We start from the raw sequence: 17,194 nt of genomic DNA on the forward strand, positions 1-17,194 counted from the left end.
TCACATATCAGAACCATCATCCCATCTGATCTGGATAAGCACCATTTTGCTTACTCAGCAAACCGATCCACAAAGGATGCCATTAGAACAGCTGTCCATACCACTATGACACAGAGGGTCCAAACAGTTATGTGAGGATGCTATTCATAGATTTTACTTCTGTATTTAACACTCTAATCTCCCACAAACTAGTCAGCAAACTGTACAACCTGGACCTTGGTTCTTTGCTGTGCTCATTGGTCATGGACTTCCTCACAGACCGGCCACAGCAACCTCCTCGACCCTCATCCTAAACACAGGAACCCCACAGGGCTGTGTGCGGAGCTCTATGCTCTTCACACTCTTCACCCACAACAGCACCCCCATCCACACCTCTGACTCCATAATTAAATCCACAGACGACACAACAATAGTTGGGCTGATTTCAGACAACAGGAGACTGTCGACAGGCTTGAGGTGGAACATCTGGCTGAGTGGCGTAAAGACAAAGGACCCAGGTGATGATTATTGACTTCAGGAGAGCTAAGGAAAGAGTACACCTCCCCTGCCACATACATGGAGAAGCAGTGGAAAGTGTGGAAAACCTAAAGTTCCTTTGAGTCAATGTGTCAAAACAGCTGACATGGACCTCCAACACCTCACTCCTGGTTAAAAAGGCCCAACAAAGAATCTTCTTCCTCAGGAAGCTGAAACAGGCCCAGCTCCCACAGAAACTGCTGCTAAATTTCTACAGGAGTGTCATCGAGAGCATCCTGATTCAGCTGTACAGAGGACCTGTATCATGTGGTGAAGGTGGTTCAGAGCATTGTTGGGATGGAGCTCCCACACCTTGAAACTATTTATGCCAGTTGACTGAGGAGGAAGGCTAGCAGCATTATCAGGGACACCAAACACCCTGACCACTCGCTGTTTGAACCGCCGCAAATGGTTCGTTCTATTCAAGGAGCTGTGAGCACACTGTATAGTCCCCATAATCCACAAACCTGAACACACACACACACACACACACACACACACACACACACACACACACACACACACACGCTTTACACATCCAAGACTGTGACACATATATGCACCTACACACAAACATTTATTTATTTATTTGTTTTATCTTAATGACAATGACAGAAGCCCTGCAAAATTTCATTATACTCAGGTACAATGAAATTTTGCAAATCATCAAATCACTGCTGGATCTGAAACTCCCAGCTGAGCCTCTTTTCGAGGGGATGACTGGCAGCTTTATATGTCCCTGTGACTCCTGTATAATATCCCCAGTTGAGGTCTGGGTAATATCTGCTATCATATTCAGAGTCACTGAAAGGTTTCAAAGAGCCGTTTGACTGTGCCAGTAGGGCCATTTAGACTACAGAAGGCAGCCCAGGTCTGGAGAGTTTTGAGAGGCTAAGAGCAAAAAGAGCAAACTTTCAAAGAGCAAAAGAATTAGGAATTAATTTCTCTTGGTGCAGAATGATTTTCTGTCTTTTTTTCTGAGTCTGTCCATCACTGGTTATTTTAAACTACCAAGTTCTTCTGTTTATTAGAGCAACAAAATTAGAAATTGTGTGAACTGTGAACTAAATGCAGTTTAATAATGGTGATTACTGCCAATAACATGCCACAATTCTTATTATAGTTTTTATAAAAAGTGTGAATTGAATAAAGCTTGATTCTACAACTGAACCTAAATCTACAGCAAGAAGTCCTTACTACCCATGTGATTTTATACATGGCTTACAAATGATAAACAAACACCAGCAAATACTTTGTTCTCCTCAGTTACATGTTTCTTGGGGCAGCAGCTCCATCCTGTGGTCAAAAGCTGGAAAAACACCAAACAACTGACAGCTGCACACATGTACTGTATTTCTTTATTTACAAAATCACACTCAGGAAAATTAAGTGCTAGATGACACATTGTACAAAAACATACATCAAATGACAAGAATACTGAGAGTTAGACAGTGACATATCAATATATGACCAGAGAACAGACAGGGAGAGGTTTACAGGTGTTCAGGCAGGAATGTCCAGGTTCTCGTCTCCTCTCGGGTATCCCTCTACTTCCATTGTCATCAAAAACTCTGAAAAAAAGAAAAGAAAAGCAAGACTTTCACATTATTGCATGATTATGGAAACCACACACACACACACACACACACACACACACACACACACACACACACACACACACACACAAACACACATACACACACGTGTATAATACCTGCATATCTACAGTAGACAGTATATCCCACTTGTATATGTCATTAACATGATCCTAATCCATAGGAATCAAATTGACAATCAGTGAAGTCACCTTTTAAAGACATTCCTTACTTTGGCATCATCTTGTGGTAGTATTAAAAATGACACTGATAAACAGCAACACACACAGCTGATATACTGTGTCTTAGAACTGGCTGAAGCACATGACCTTCAGTCTCTTATTTGTTGACTCCAAGACATAACAGGCTGGATGGCCAAATATTTTCCAAAACTAAAAGACACAGGTCCTTATTATCTGTTCTGCAAATTTCAATAGCAGTGCAACCAATTTTCTTGGGCCTCTGTCCTCAAATGTCCATACATATGAAAGAAATCTGGGTGTCACTTTTGACAAACAAATAAATTCTGATCTTCTATTAGTATTTAAAGTTGGTTTACTACATGAACCAGTTTGCATCTCCAATCTCCTCAGTCCCTCTTCTAAGTCCAGATCCCTCAGATGCTGTGATCAGTTACTCTTCACTGTTCCACATTCCCATTCAAAGTCTGAAAGTGACTAAGCTTTTTCCACTGCTACCCACAGACTGTGGAACTACTAATATTATTGCCACTTTAAAATCCTGTCTTAAGACTTTTGAACCAGCTTTTAAAAATTACATTTGAGTCCCATTAATTATTAACAGAACTATAAAATTGTTTTTATCAGCAACATAACATCATTTAATTGAATTTAAGTGGGCTTTCCTCTGCTGATATTATTTCCTATAGAAAGTGTTTAAGAGAGTTAACCTGAAAGTAATCTACAGTATCATATTTCCACCTACCTTCTGTATAGTCGATGTCTGGCCGTGTAGAGACAACGGCCCAGGCCAGGCCCACCAACAGTGCCACCACCAGGTTCACTACAATCCACGGCCGTAGGATCTGCTGCTCTGAACCCGGAGGCCTGGAGGAAGTAAAGGTAAACAGAACAGAAAAGAGTTACAATAAAGATTGATAAAGATAAACTACTGGGAACAAAAAAAAACGGATGTGTAAAGAAGACAGAGTCTGGAATAAAATTAGAAAAACACTGAATGTAGATAAAGAATTTACCATTTTAAGAGAAATGAGACAGGATTAAGATTTTACTCCAAATCAAGGAGATAATAAATTTGGGAAATGGTCTCAAAAGAGTTTTAATATATTTGGACAGTAAATCAATAAAAATGAATAATACGCAATACATGACATGCACCCACTTATTCAATACCTTTGGAAAAAATATGAACTAACTAATGTTGAGTATCATTTTTTTGTTTTGCCCAATGTTGACCACATTTTTTGGGAAAAAACCAAGAAATTGAAAAAAGCACTTTGTGTTAGATGCAGGATTTGTATTACATGATAGAATGCCAATGTAAGAATGATATATATTTACTTAATTTTAAGGATTCCTGCTTTGAACCTTATGACTAAATGATGGATACAGAAATCATGTCTATGCATCCACGACTGGAAGAAAAATAGGGAGAATTCTAAACCATGGAGCGAGTTAGAAGGGAAAGTACATAAACGAAGATGAAGGACATTCTATCATTATTGAAAACAAACACATGTTCCTGAACTTACTTAATAGAATTATCATGTCTTAATAAGTGAATGTATATCAGATTTTGGCATAACCCCCCAGCCCACAGTTTTCTATTTTTTTTTTCAGTTTTCTATGTTGTCTTATGTTGTAATTTTATGACTTGCCTGTTCTTTCTTTTTTATTGCAATGTCTATGTTTTCATAAAATGTCATCTTTGAGCTTGCTTAAATTATTATTTCAATTGATTGTGTTTTTTTATAGATGACAATAAAAAATATAAAAAGAGAGGAGACTATAATTCTCACCACAGAGTCTCATTGGCGGTAGGATAAAGGTTGATGCGATCACTGGTCATTTGCTGACTGAGGGACAGAATCAGGGCTATGAAATACACTGAAAACACAGAGAGAGAAGTTGGTATGACACACATCATACTCATAATCATCATCACCATCCTTTGTCTTGTCTCACTTACGGAAAGAGGCCAGAGCAGCAGGGTCCAGGGTGAGGAATCCTCTCAGGGCCATGGAAGCTTTGGCCAGGTTCACTCTGCAAGTGAACACATGATTTGTTTCATTGTTTATTTAAACATACACACACACACACACACACACACACACACACACACACACACACACACACACACACAGATCCACAGACCTGTCGAATGCAGACACCGTGCTGATGGCCAACAGCAGGTAGAGCAGAGACTGAGCCGGGTAGGCTAGAGGGTGGTACTGCTGCAGCAGGTTGGGCAGCGTGGTCATCTGCTCACCCGCCAACACATACACAACAATTATGTTCCACACTGCGTAGCCAGCTAGGAAACCATGAGAGAACAGACCAATCACCCTGCAGAGGGAGAACAGACAACATGTAACACAGGAGTTAAACAGTGTGTTGCCATTTGACAGTCCCTTATACGTTTTGACAACTCAGTACCACTCAGATATTTAGCGCAGCATTTTGCATTACCTTGTGATGCATGCAATAACTTTCAAGATTTTTGAGTAAGACTTGGTTTCAGGTTAAGTTTAAGGTAAAAGATGGGTAAGGGAAATAGCGGTTATGAGTAAAGTTAGGGTAGGGGAAGTCTGCAGGCAATTAATGTACATCAATGCAATGTCCTTCTAATTGATGGAAACAAGTTTGTGTTTTTGTGTGTGTTTGTACAGACCTGAAGCCACTGTGGACCCTCATAGCAATGTCTCTTGTGGTCCAGATCTGTCTGGGGTCCATGTAGTCGTCCATCAGCTCTGAATGTCGGAGCTGCTCAACTCGCTCTGCCTGGAAACGCCCTGCACATACACACGCACACACACCCATGAGACAGTAGCTGTTATTAATGTATAAATTACACGCGTGCTCCGTCAACTGTGAAAATATCTGTGAAATTTTTAGAATCCTGAAACAGAGTACTGATAAACATCAACTCTGTGGTTAGTTCAGCCAGGCCCAGGCAAATGCTCATTGTCTGAAGAGATTTGGCATGTTAACTACCAGTGACCCACACAGACAACAGTACTGCTTCTGATAGATTAAAGAGGCTGCTGGTTCCAACAGAAATGTATTCTGGGATATTGAGGGTATAACTCCACTCTTCAGGGATTTCTTCCACTAAAGAGTTTTGATTTCAGTGAATGTAATTTGTGCTAGATTGGAAGACCAAGTAAAGTAAATCAAATCCTTATTGGCTAGAAAGGAAGTTGCATATTATATTATATAGTGATTGAACCCAGAAAAAGTTTGTAGTTTCAACAAACACTTTCTTTCTGATAAATAACATTTACATTATAATAAAAGATTTATATCACATTACAATATTTATTCAGAATCATTCACTAATTTAATGTAAATTCACATTTTTGTCTTTTGTGAAATGTATTTGTGCTGTTTTTGTGGTTGTGTGCTGTATTGTTATACAAAAACAAGTCTAATGAACAAGTCTGATCTCAGAGTAGGTTGACTCTAAATCGTGCTGAATGTGTTTGTCTTTATATATCACTTGTTCTGCTTTGTGATGTTCGTTTAACAATGCTGGTCAGAAATCTCTATCAGACTGGAATGCTGTGACTGGAAGCAGGATGACCACAAAATGCTGGTTACTTGTGACTTCAGCAACTAAAAGAGTAAGTAGTCTGTGTGATATAATTTACCCAGTAAAATCTGATTCACACTCACGGTTCCTCTCCACGAAGACTTTGCCAACTGGCTGGCTGTGTCCGTGGGGGGCAGAGAACAGGGAATGCTGGGGGATGGGTGACTGGGCATCTGTGATGATATCATCATCTTCGGCGCCCAGATCATTGCTGTAGTGCTCAGTCGCCTTCGCCTTCCTGCCATGTGATATAAGAAAGAGGATTTTGTCTAAAACAACATACAATTTTAACCACACTAGCGGCATGCCTCTGTGGATTGTAGTGTTCATTATTTAGTCATTATATCTCAAAAACAATTGAGCACTTACTATGACATTTTATACAGACAATTACTGTCTCCAGACAATGAATCCTGGTGATCCCCTGACTTCCTCCACAAACAACAACAAACACTATCTAGTGAAACTTCTCAACATCTGGGGTGCCCCAGTGGATTAGGGGTTAAGACACTGACCATCGCCCCCGGTTCAACTCTTTGTTGCATCTCTCTCTCATTTCCTGTTATCTCCCCACTATCACTATAATATGAAGGAATAAAAGTGCCCTCAACCCGGCGAGGTGTCAATCACCTCTGTGACAGGAGTAGCCCAAGTGGATCAGCTAGTGAGAGGCTGTGCTTACTGTTGCAGCACTTCTACAGCTTAGGTCAGCATTAAACTCTCCTGGCTGAATGTTAGCATAAAAAAATAACAAAACTGTTAGAAAATATCTGGTTCTTTAATGAAAAGTTGAAGGTACAAGTTTGTGTACATAAAAACTTTGGGATGAAAGTTTTATAACCTAAGGTGCATTTTGGCAAGAAACATCCAGTCAAAGCTTAAAAGAGACCTTGACATGTCAAAGCAGGAAAAGCACATGTTCCATTCATAACATTAATTATGGCTGAATCCTATTTCGTTTTTTCAAATATTTATATGACTCTGGTTGATTGCATGATGGCTCACCACTACTGTATGGCTTTACTGGATACTTGAATGGAACTGTCATCGTTAATGTTACCAGTTACACCTGCGCTTTTCCTACTAAGCCCAGGTATATGCTGTGAAAAAGGTCTATTATGTTAAATAAACCACTAAATGGTAGGCAAAAGCTAAAGATTAAAATGTTGAGAAAACACAACCTGCAGCTTAAATCAATGCACTCTTGGATTCTGGGTCAACTTTGGATGAATTCAGCAAGTATGACGCTTTTGAGCACAAATTCAAAAACAAAGAGCTTTGAATTTGTTACTGCTCTCATTCGTACCTCTTGCCTCTTTCACAAAATACATTACTTGATAACCTTTCAGGCACCGCTAGTGATTTTCACTATTCACACATGCAGCAACATTCAGGAACATTTCCGTCATGTGCCTTTTCACACATGTCATGGTAATGCCAGAATAGATGGGGCAAGGGCCAGTCCAGCAGATGGCAGTAATGCAAAACTTATGGATGCCAACCACCATAAAATTAAACAGAAGCAGAAGAAGAAGATGGGGCAAAGCCGGATATAGGTGTACATGGCAAGAAGACGACTTTTTATTTTCAGGAACATGGCGGGCAAGGAGCTGTTTTTGTCCAGTGTCCAGCCATTGTTGAAAAAAGGAGCAAACAAGAGAACTTGTATTGCTTATCAAATCACTCGCGAAAACCGCAAACAAGTTGCGGATTCAAATGAGTCATCACCATAGTCTTGTGATTGGCTCACTTGCTCCACATGAAAATGTCTTTCGTCAGACAGACGTAGCCCTTTACATGCTTGTCCCTGCATTGTTACTGCTTTCATTCACAACACAGCAGTACTGGCATTTTCCCTTAAATGTTACTGGCTGCCAACACACAGTATTTAGATCTACTGACCATGTCGAAACCTGATTTCTCAGAAACAAAACTGAAATACATTAATGTAAATTGAAGTAAAATCGGTGGCCACTGGTGGTTATAACATAAATCTGTGTGATTTTTGTTACATTATCTGAGAATCTTCTCTTTATATGTCAAGTAACATTGAAGATATTGAACACATGCACAAAACAGAACATGCAGTATCACCCAAACCTAGAAATCACATGCGATCGATATCAACTGACACATTTTGTAACATGATGATTGATTATAGATATGAACAATTATTGGTCGTTGTTTGTCTTTCGTCTATGATGAAATTTGTATCTTCAATTTGTTTCTTGTCTGTTGTGAACCTGTTATTTCTCTTTTCTTATCTACCACTAATTAAAAAAAAGATGTCATTAAAAGCAACTTTTGAAATGGGAATACAGAACGAAGAAAAACTCTTCTGGAACCAGTGTTCCCTCCAACTTCACAGCTGTATGGGTTTATGTGTCAGCTTTGCTTTACTCTTCCTCATTGCTACTACCTCTAACCACCAGCTGGCGGTCGCTACACTCAGCTCCACTCATTGCCAATCTAATTTCATACTGATGTGCTTGTCATGCTACATAACATTTGTCTGTTCAGAACCATGAGTTTATGATTCATGTGGAAATGAATAATAATCTGCCACAAAACTGCTCTTCAAGGTTGTCGGCACTTAATATTTTTAGAGTCTGGCTATTTCTGCTTCTGCTGCTTCAATTTTGATCATTCTTTTTTATATGTGTCTCTTGTAAGCCTCACAACTTTTTTGGAAATCACTGGAGTAGGACCTAATAGCAACTCGCTCAATTCATTAGCTTACTTAATATGGGTACTCACCTCTTCCTTTTCGTCCTTCTGGTTACAGCAACAGTCATTTCCTCTCCGTCCATCATTGGTTCAGACATGTCACCGTTTGGCATATCAGCATTCTCTGCTTCCTGATCTGATCTCACAAAACATGACATGAAAGCTTTGAGTATGCCTTTTTTGACCGGGGAAAGGTTAATTATCATTATACAGCAAAGCTTAGTCACTTTAATAAGACATTGTTTCTTGTTAAAAGTCAATGCTACAAATTATTGCAAATGCACTTTCAGAATCAAATCAGTTTCTTACTAAATTTATAAGGAGTAAAACATAGTAATTGAAGATGATTTCTTGACTCTGCTCAACATGGAAACCTGTCTGTACTTCTAGAAGCTCTTCCTTGATTTACCTTCTCGTTTATTCTTGGTGTTTCCATAATGAGTTAAGTAAACTCTGCCCGTCAAGGTAACAGTCAAGCCACTTTAGACAGTGTTTATTTTTTTTGAAAAATATTAAAGGGCTCTGGAAATCTAAGTTGATGAAAGGTCAACTCAAGTGATTGATTAATAAGCATTTTTGCATATTTTTTCCTGTTGCCTCCCAATTTGGAATGTCCAGTTCCCTGTGCAGTGCAGTCAGTTAATGGCATAAGGTGTCAGTATGCTTCAACAGAAGCATTGGGCTGGTCGACCAGCACAAATACACCCTTCCCCCAACACCTTTCAGACGTTGGAATGTCTGAATCTTTTTGTACCTTTCCGATATGACAATCTGACATTCACACCCACTTAACACAGTGATTAGCTAGGCGTGTGGAGGTGTCTCAAGCTCTTCTTTTCATTCGTCATACAACTATTTCTGATGTGGTGGGACAACATGTACAAACTAATTGTAACTAATTAATTAAAACTAACTAACTCATTTGTTTTACGCATAATGACACTTTAATAGTTGGGAGGTTCATGCTATCCCCCAGCTCCAACCAGCCAGGTAGTGCAGCACCGAGTTGGAGACCCCCTGTCAGCTTCCCAACAGCCAACAAGGTGTTAGTTGGAACTGACAACAAAGCTGGAGGTATCACTATGGGAAACTTTGCACTGATGAAGGGGAACTTTGATTCTGCACCAAGCGTTCACCTAGACACTGGTTCATCTCGGGCTCTTGCTTTGGTGTAAAAGGCACTGTGAGCAACAGTCAGTGCAGTACATGCTTTGTTACCGATAGTAGGCGCCTTCTTTTTTTTCTTCTTTTTCTGTGGTGCTGGATCCTGCGGCTCTGGGGTCAAAGGGTCTCTGCTTTCAGAATGACTCCTATTGGTCATTTCTTCCATCTCGACCTCCAGACCCACTGCAGTGAAATAAAAGCAGAGAATAGAATAAAATAGTGTTGTGTGGAGCTGCAGGTAGAGACTCCTGGTGCTTCTTATTTTCCTTATTTCATGTGTCCTCAGTCCTCAGGTGACCCTGAAATCTGCCATTATGCCATCATCTCAGTTCACTTATATCTGCTCTGAGGAGCGGGGAGGGATCCCTTAGGTGAGGATACACAAAACCATCCTTCGCCAAAGTCTATTATCAGACAGAAATCTGTTAGTGACTAGATGCTGCAGCTGATTGGACTGATACTACACCAATGCAGTTTTATTTTGGGACTTTTCATTGTTGGTTATTTTCCTACTTTAACCTGTATCAGGGATACAGGTTCTAAGTATAGAGGATGTTGCTGTACAGATTGTAAAACTCGCTGAGGCAAATTAGTGATTTGTGATGTTGGGTTATACGAATGAAATTGGCTTGGCTTGGATATGGTTATAGTCTGTGGTAAGTCTATTATCTTTTAGCAGTAATCACATTTTAATGGGTTTTCTTTGAGGCTGGAAATCCCCATACATCGGGAAGAAAGTATATTCCTCTTTCACTAAAAGATATAAGCAACTAAATAATGTCTACGAATTATAGGACATTCAAACTCCAAGGCATCAAAAGTCACCCGCAGTCACAACTGATCCAGCTATTCCACCGTCATCAGAAACTGACGTCACTTCAGATGACGCCTTTGAGGAAAGGACATCTTATTTAGCCAAAAACGTAATTTGTTGATTCCACTTTCCTCACATCTTTTCCTGCATCTCTCCTCACATCTTACATGAAGACACTAGTGAGGGAAACAAGAAGATATTAAAGACAAATGAGAAACACCCTCTGTCACATCTCACCTTCCGCCTGCTCCTCTCCATCGTTGACCTCTTTCTTCGGCTTCTTCTTCTTGCTCTTGACCGTTGGCATAGTGATGTTTCTATGTGAGAGGATCAACATTTCAAAATGGCTGTCATGTGAATAAAGTCAATTACAGGGATCTGTCAGCATGTAATAGAGTATCTCCCTTTTAAGAGTTATTTAGGTCAGTTAATTAACGTTTAAAGAGGATCTCGAGGAGGTCCAGCAGTGATGCCTGTTTAAGATGATTGGATTAACCTGAGCTTTGAGAACATGTGGTAGAGCAAAGCCTCAGGAAACACACCAAAATGATTTTTTAAATACTTATTTTAAAGTAAGTCATCAGTCCAAGATAGAACAGTCAGGATATGGAAATATACCACATGTTTAAATTTCAGTTTCTGTGTTACATGTTGATTCACTCAGTGTGTGTGCATACTGAAACTGAATAACAATTTTGGTTGACAGCAGCTTGTCATTTCTTTAAAGTCTTGTTCACATATCCCTTGGTTGGATTCATCGGACCCTATAATGTCACATAAGCTTGTGTTCATGTGGCATCCAAGGATTTCCTCCATACACACAAAGAGCAATTTGGGGTTTTGACTCAAATGTCTCAACAACTATTGGATAAATTACCCCAAAAAATGGTTCAGACATGTCCCCCTCAGGATGAACTGTAATAGCTTTGATTCTGTGGCTTTTCATCTAGTGCCACCATCGGATCAAATTTTTCTATTTGTCCAATACTTTGATTTATGACCAAATATCTGCAAAATTAATGACATTCCCATCAGCCTCAGTTGTACTTTGTATTTAGTGCTAATTAAAGCTTTAATATGTGGCTATTCTGCATTAAAATGTCTAAAAACAACTAGACCTATGTTATGTATTTGTTGAGTGAGACTGTTGGTTTTTAACTATATCCTTTAAATGGATGAAGGATTTTAGTCATTGGACATCTGGATCAGAGAAACAAACTGAACAAACGTTAGAAGCAGCTCAGCTAGCAGTCCCTCCTGGGAGTCCAGTGCTCGTAGATCATCGTCGGAGAAACATTGATTTTTTGTGTGAAATAGCTTTATTCAGTATTTTTACAGTTTTATTCCCCGTGTACATTGTTTTTGGAGAGGAGGAGATAATTCGGCTCCCCGTAGAAACCTGCTGAATGTCTGGATCTTAAGTTATCAGAGGAACAAGCTGAGCAAATGTTAGCAGCAGCTCAGCTAATAGCCCCTACCAGACGTCCAGTGCCAGCTGAACAGCGCCAGAGAAACACTGATTTTTAACGTGAAACTGCTTTAATCAGTGGGTCCGTTTGTTTTGGAGAGGAGGCTCCCAGTAAAAACATCCTGAACGATGAACACTAGAGTAATCCTAACCCAAAGAAGCTGGTTGTTTAACATTGAAGACAACAACTCCCATGATCCCACGCTACTTCACACCGTCATCACACTCTGTCTTTTGTTATTGTTTTGATTTAGAGACCCCTAGTGACAGACATTACATAATATGTGTTTAACAAATGTTAGCATGTTGACATGCTAAACTAAGATGGTGAATTATACCTGCTTGCCATCAGCATTTTAGCATTGTCACTGACATTAGCATTTAGCTTAAACCTTCGCTGTGCCCAAGTGCAGCCTCACAGAGCTTCTAGCATGACTGAAGACTGTTAGTCTTGTTTAAATTAAATCCAAAACATGGTTATAAGCAGACACTGGGTCTGTTTTAGAGAACACTTTCCTTTCCACAATATGCCAGAGAACAGTAAGAATGTGAACACCAGGCCATGGGTACACACCCCCACTTGAAACCACGGACACTGCTAAATCAAGGAGGACTACCATGGACTGACTTAAAGAGCTGCTAAGTCACGAGTCAGCACTTACCACAAACCATTCAACACCTCAAGGTCTCTACACCATAGACTGTATAGCTCTACACCCTAAAGACAGGACGCTGCCCCCTCCCTCCCAAGAGGAAGACTGGAGTAGTGTATGACATCACGTCACAGTGGTGGGGAACACCATATCAGTGAAACAACAAGGACCCTGAACCAAGCCCCCAGAAACAGCTCTGGGCTGTGAAGCCAATTTTACATAGCAGCCAAACCATGTAATTACAACATCATGTGACGCTACTGGGCCCAAAAAGACTTTTTCCCATAGACTTACATTGTAAAAGAGACGTCTGAAAATCAGCGCATACATTTTTTTGAACATCACAACCCCTGCAAAATGACTCGTCTCACTATCGGAATTTGATCCATTTGGTCCGATCACATTTCAAAAGTCTAAAAGAGTCGAACAATTGAATTGTTTTATCCCCATTCAAGTTAGCTGAAGGGCTAAACTGGAAGTAGCCGGCTCAGCCAGGGAAAGTCACTCATGCGCATGCTCTATGGGCCCAATGATCTCGGAAGTTCCGGGTAATTTTATGCCCGGGAGTCAAACTTTTTTGGCTTCATGCGCCACTGAGCAACTTTCATAGGAATGAACGGGGCCCCGCCTCTGACATTGTATCCAGTTCTCTTTATACATCCATGCCCTGAACAAGAGACTGAACAAGCACTAGAAACAGACAGCAGCAGCTTCTGTGAACAGCATCCACTGGGAAGAGGCCAAAGGTGAATGAATGATCAGAGAAGGGATACTAGAGGCTATCTTTAAACAGACAACACAGTACCATCTCCACACATGTAGTGGTTATTATGGGACATACTTAGGTCACATGATGACAAACAGACAGTGAGATGCAGTTGAAGGCTCCAGAAAAAGCAAGTAAGTAAACCATGAGTTATGTTTTTTTGTCAAAGAATGTGACAAATGCCTTTTTTGGGGGGAAAAAAATATTGACTATTTTTAATCATTGACCCTTGCAATGAATTTGAACTTAATATTGTTACACTTTTGGACTGCCAGACTGCTTTGGAGTAAAGGAGGCACCATATTTTTAAGGTTTAAGTTGTATACTCTGCATTTTACGACCAGATATTCTGATATATAAAGATGAACACAGTAACTGAAAAGATGAGTCTAATCTTTCAATACTGTAATACATTAAATGTTAATATTCATGTAACTTTTCATAGTAATAGCAGTCTGTTAAAGCTGGGGAGCAAGGGTAAGTCAATAAAACACAGTTTTGTGAATCTTTTCTATTGGGTCTTGCAGCTTCACACTGTTTGCTGCTGAACAGTGACTGTGACACACAAAATGACCACAATCAATGTACCAATATAACAAAACATGGTTTAGTGCTGTATGAAACATTGGATATTTGCTCTAAAAGGAATAAAACAAAATACTAAATGATCTGATTAGTCTAAGAGGAAATATTTATATACCAAGTGCTGCTTCAGCATGTTTTAAAGATATATTTACAGGTGTATTTCAGTGAATTGGTATCTGTGCTCACCTGTGTCAGCTGAGTCTTTTTGCGGCTGTGAAGAGGAGACACTACAGACAGCAGACTATCACAGCCTTCCCCTCTGTCTCTGATCTTATCAAGTGGAGGGAAAGTGTCTTAGGGTGAGCTTCAGTATAAAAACTCACCTCCTTCCCTCTGTTTCTTGGTCCTGTGTCCCTGTTCAGTCTCAAAAAGGTGGATGACTGGTCAAGGTGCCTGCAGAGTTCAAAATCTTAAAATGAAAAACTTGAAGCACATATCCAAGGTGAGGTAATAAGGTGAAGCAGAAAGGAGATGCAGCGGGAGAAGGAGGCTCATTTGCAGATTTGAGACTTGTCCTGGTGTTTAGAGTGGCAGGTGGATCTTGTGCTGAGCCGTGACAGCCTCTGAGAGCTTTGTGGTAGGTTGATCAGCTGTGATGTCACCAGATGGCAGGGCTCCAAAGTAGCCATGGATGCTAATAATCCCTCAGCCTGCTTTCTTGCCAATCTTTTCTTAAACAGATGCACTCAGTCTTTATGCTGCAGTTCAGTCATCAAGAAACAAAATCAGGTCAGTCTGTGGTCAGACTATTCCTTCTCCTACACCTGTGCACTATGGCAGTCTGAAATGGGAAAAATGATTATCTTCAAATTTATAAAATACAATGCTAATAACAATGCATATGAATAGGTCTACATAATGATATCTGCTAATTGTGTTCTCACATTAGTATGTGATACCATGTGTGCAAAATGTGATTTCTAGGGGGTACAATATCCAAAAAAAAGCACAACTTTGTGTCATCCAATGAGGAATAATTACACTATTTATGGTATGTGGTATGGTATTCATAAAGTACCCATAAAGTTGCACTGACACCAATTTAATAAGAGTAAATGTTGGTCACAGTGAATCACATTTAGAACATAATACCACTTGGGTCTCATTTTCGTAGCTGGGGTTATTATGATTACAGTGTTCACCAAGTTAAATGCTCCATATTTTGAACTGTTAGAGGAGAAGATTGATACTACTCTCATATTGTACAGTAAATTGCCACAGTTCTGTGTATGAGGCAAATTGGAGGAGAACCCAAATGCAGACACCAAGGCAGAGCAGGCTGAAGGAAAGGGGTCTTCAATAAATCAGTGTTTCAAAATCAGACTTACAGTCAGGCAACAGGAAGGCACTCCAAACAGGCAAACAAGTCCAGAGGGGCAAAGCAGGCAGACAGGTCAAAAATACTTATAACACAGGTAGCAGATAATCAGGCAGGAAAATCAGGAACCGGGACTCAGGTTCAGGATCAGGTAAGCAGGAACAGGTAACAGAATGGCTAAAATGTAAAGGCTCAGTGCAACACTGATGAACTGAAAAAGAATGACTGAGTCTGGGCTGGCATATACAGTTTATACTACTGGGGCTGATGAGATGATGAGAGGCAAGTGAAGATGACTGAGGAATGAGAACAGGTGAGCAGGTGACTGGGACCAGTGGAGAAGTCTGAGGGCATCTGGTGATCAGCTGAATAATGGCAGGGGCCTGTGGCAGTGTGAATGTGGCTGAAGGCAGAAACGTGGGCAGAATGAACTAAATGAACAGGACTGAGACAGTAGTTGTGACAGTAAATATGAAGTTACAGCCAGCAGCTGGTTAGTCTAGCAACTATGTTTTTGAGAAATCATGTTTTTTCCATCTGTTTGGTATGATAGATGGCTTTAAATACTACAGCACCCATAAATCTCTGAGGTGGTTTCTATGGAGTTGCGAAGTAGGAGGGGCTGTTGGTTCCAGCGGTTTCCCCTTCTGTATTCCTATTTCAAACAAATTCCTTAAACAATATCCTCAATATTACTGAACATAGAAACACATACATTTCCCAGATAATGTAAAGATCTTACAGGTTTATGTTTTACTTACTTTAACTTTCTTTCTGACAAATCATGTTTTGTCTGTCAGTTTGGCATGGCAGACAGCTCTAAATACTGCAATACCCATGAGCTTCACCCACTGTTGTCATGGAGAAGAGGAGAGTCAGAAGTGCAAATTCAAAAACGCTGCATCATTGAAGTGAATTGATTTAAGCTGCTGATTGGATTGTCAGTTTTCTCAACAGCATAAACTTTGGCCTCTGCCTGAAGTTAGGGCTGCATGTAACAGAACTTTGAGCCTGGTTATCAGCTGTTTCTTTCCAAAATGCTCCTTGGGGGTCATAGTTAACTTCTACCCCAAAGTGTTTGTATACAAAGGTTTGTACCTTTAACTTTTTATCAAAAAACAGATGTTTTGTAAATCTTTAGTTCATCTTTTGTACAGATGATTCAAATGCGAGAGATACAAGCCGTAGAAGTGCTCCAACTGTGAGTCACAGACTTTTACTTCCTGAAATAGCTCCTCCTACTTTACAACTCTATGGAGAAGAGGCTGGTTAGAGGTGATTCAATCACTTCATCAGCATAACTATATAAACCTGCAGAAACTGGTTGGTTCTGTTTCAGGTGAACAGGTTAAAGGTAAAACCCTTATACCACAGAAACCAGGTCAACACATTGGATCCTATTAGACAAACAGACACACACACACATACACACGCACTTGCAAACTGTACATATGCAGCCTGGAGTGTGCAACCAGAATTTTTATGTACTCTTTTTAGGTTATTGTTATTTCAACACAGTATAGAACTATCACGTCTGGGGGTTAATTATCCAGCAGATCCCTATGTTGTTGTGTTACACTGACAGTCACTTGCTGCTGTTTATGTGGATGAATCTGAATGATGCAGGCAGAAGATCCTAATCCTCCTGTTAAATCTCCTGAGCTACATCTGCCCTGCAAAGGATTAACCTGAGAAAGACAGAGCAAGAGAGAGACAGGTGTGTGTGTGTGTGTGTGTGTGTGTGTGTGTGTGTGTGTGTGTGTGTGTGTGTGTGTGTGTGTCACCTTTGGAAGAGA

At 40.1% G+C, this 17,194-nt stretch overlaps 1 protein-coding gene across 1 annotated transcript; it reads right to left on the reverse strand.

Moving 5' to 3' along the window:
• Positions 1-1,878: 1,878 nt before the first annotated feature.
• On the reverse strand, positions 1,879-12,467 carry LOC121907302 (transmembrane protein 237A-like). Its single transcript, XM_042426780.1, has 11 exons — positions 12,415-12,467; positions 10,846-10,925; positions 9,849-9,977; positions 8,661-8,766; positions 5,987-6,141; positions 4,983-5,103; positions 4,466-4,657; positions 4,281-4,354; positions 4,111-4,198; positions 3,057-3,178; positions 1,879-2,087 (listed from the first exon to the last, which is right to left on the reverse strand). The coding sequence occupies exons 1-11, from the start codon at positions 12,429-12,431 to the stop codon at positions 2,020-2,022; spliced, it is 1,152 nt and encodes a 383-aa protein (XP_042282714.1). The 5' UTR covers positions 12,432-12,467; the 3' UTR covers positions 1,879-2,019.
• Between the last annotated feature and the right edge of the window lie 4,727 nt (positions 12,468-17,194).

Source organism: Thunnus maccoyii, chromosome 11 (genome assembly GCF_910596095.1).
Source record: "Thunnus maccoyii chromosome 11, fThuMac1.1, whole genome shotgun sequence".
Lineage (NCBI taxonomy): Eukaryota > Metazoa > Chordata > Actinopteri > Scombriformes > Scombridae > Thunnus > Thunnus maccoyii.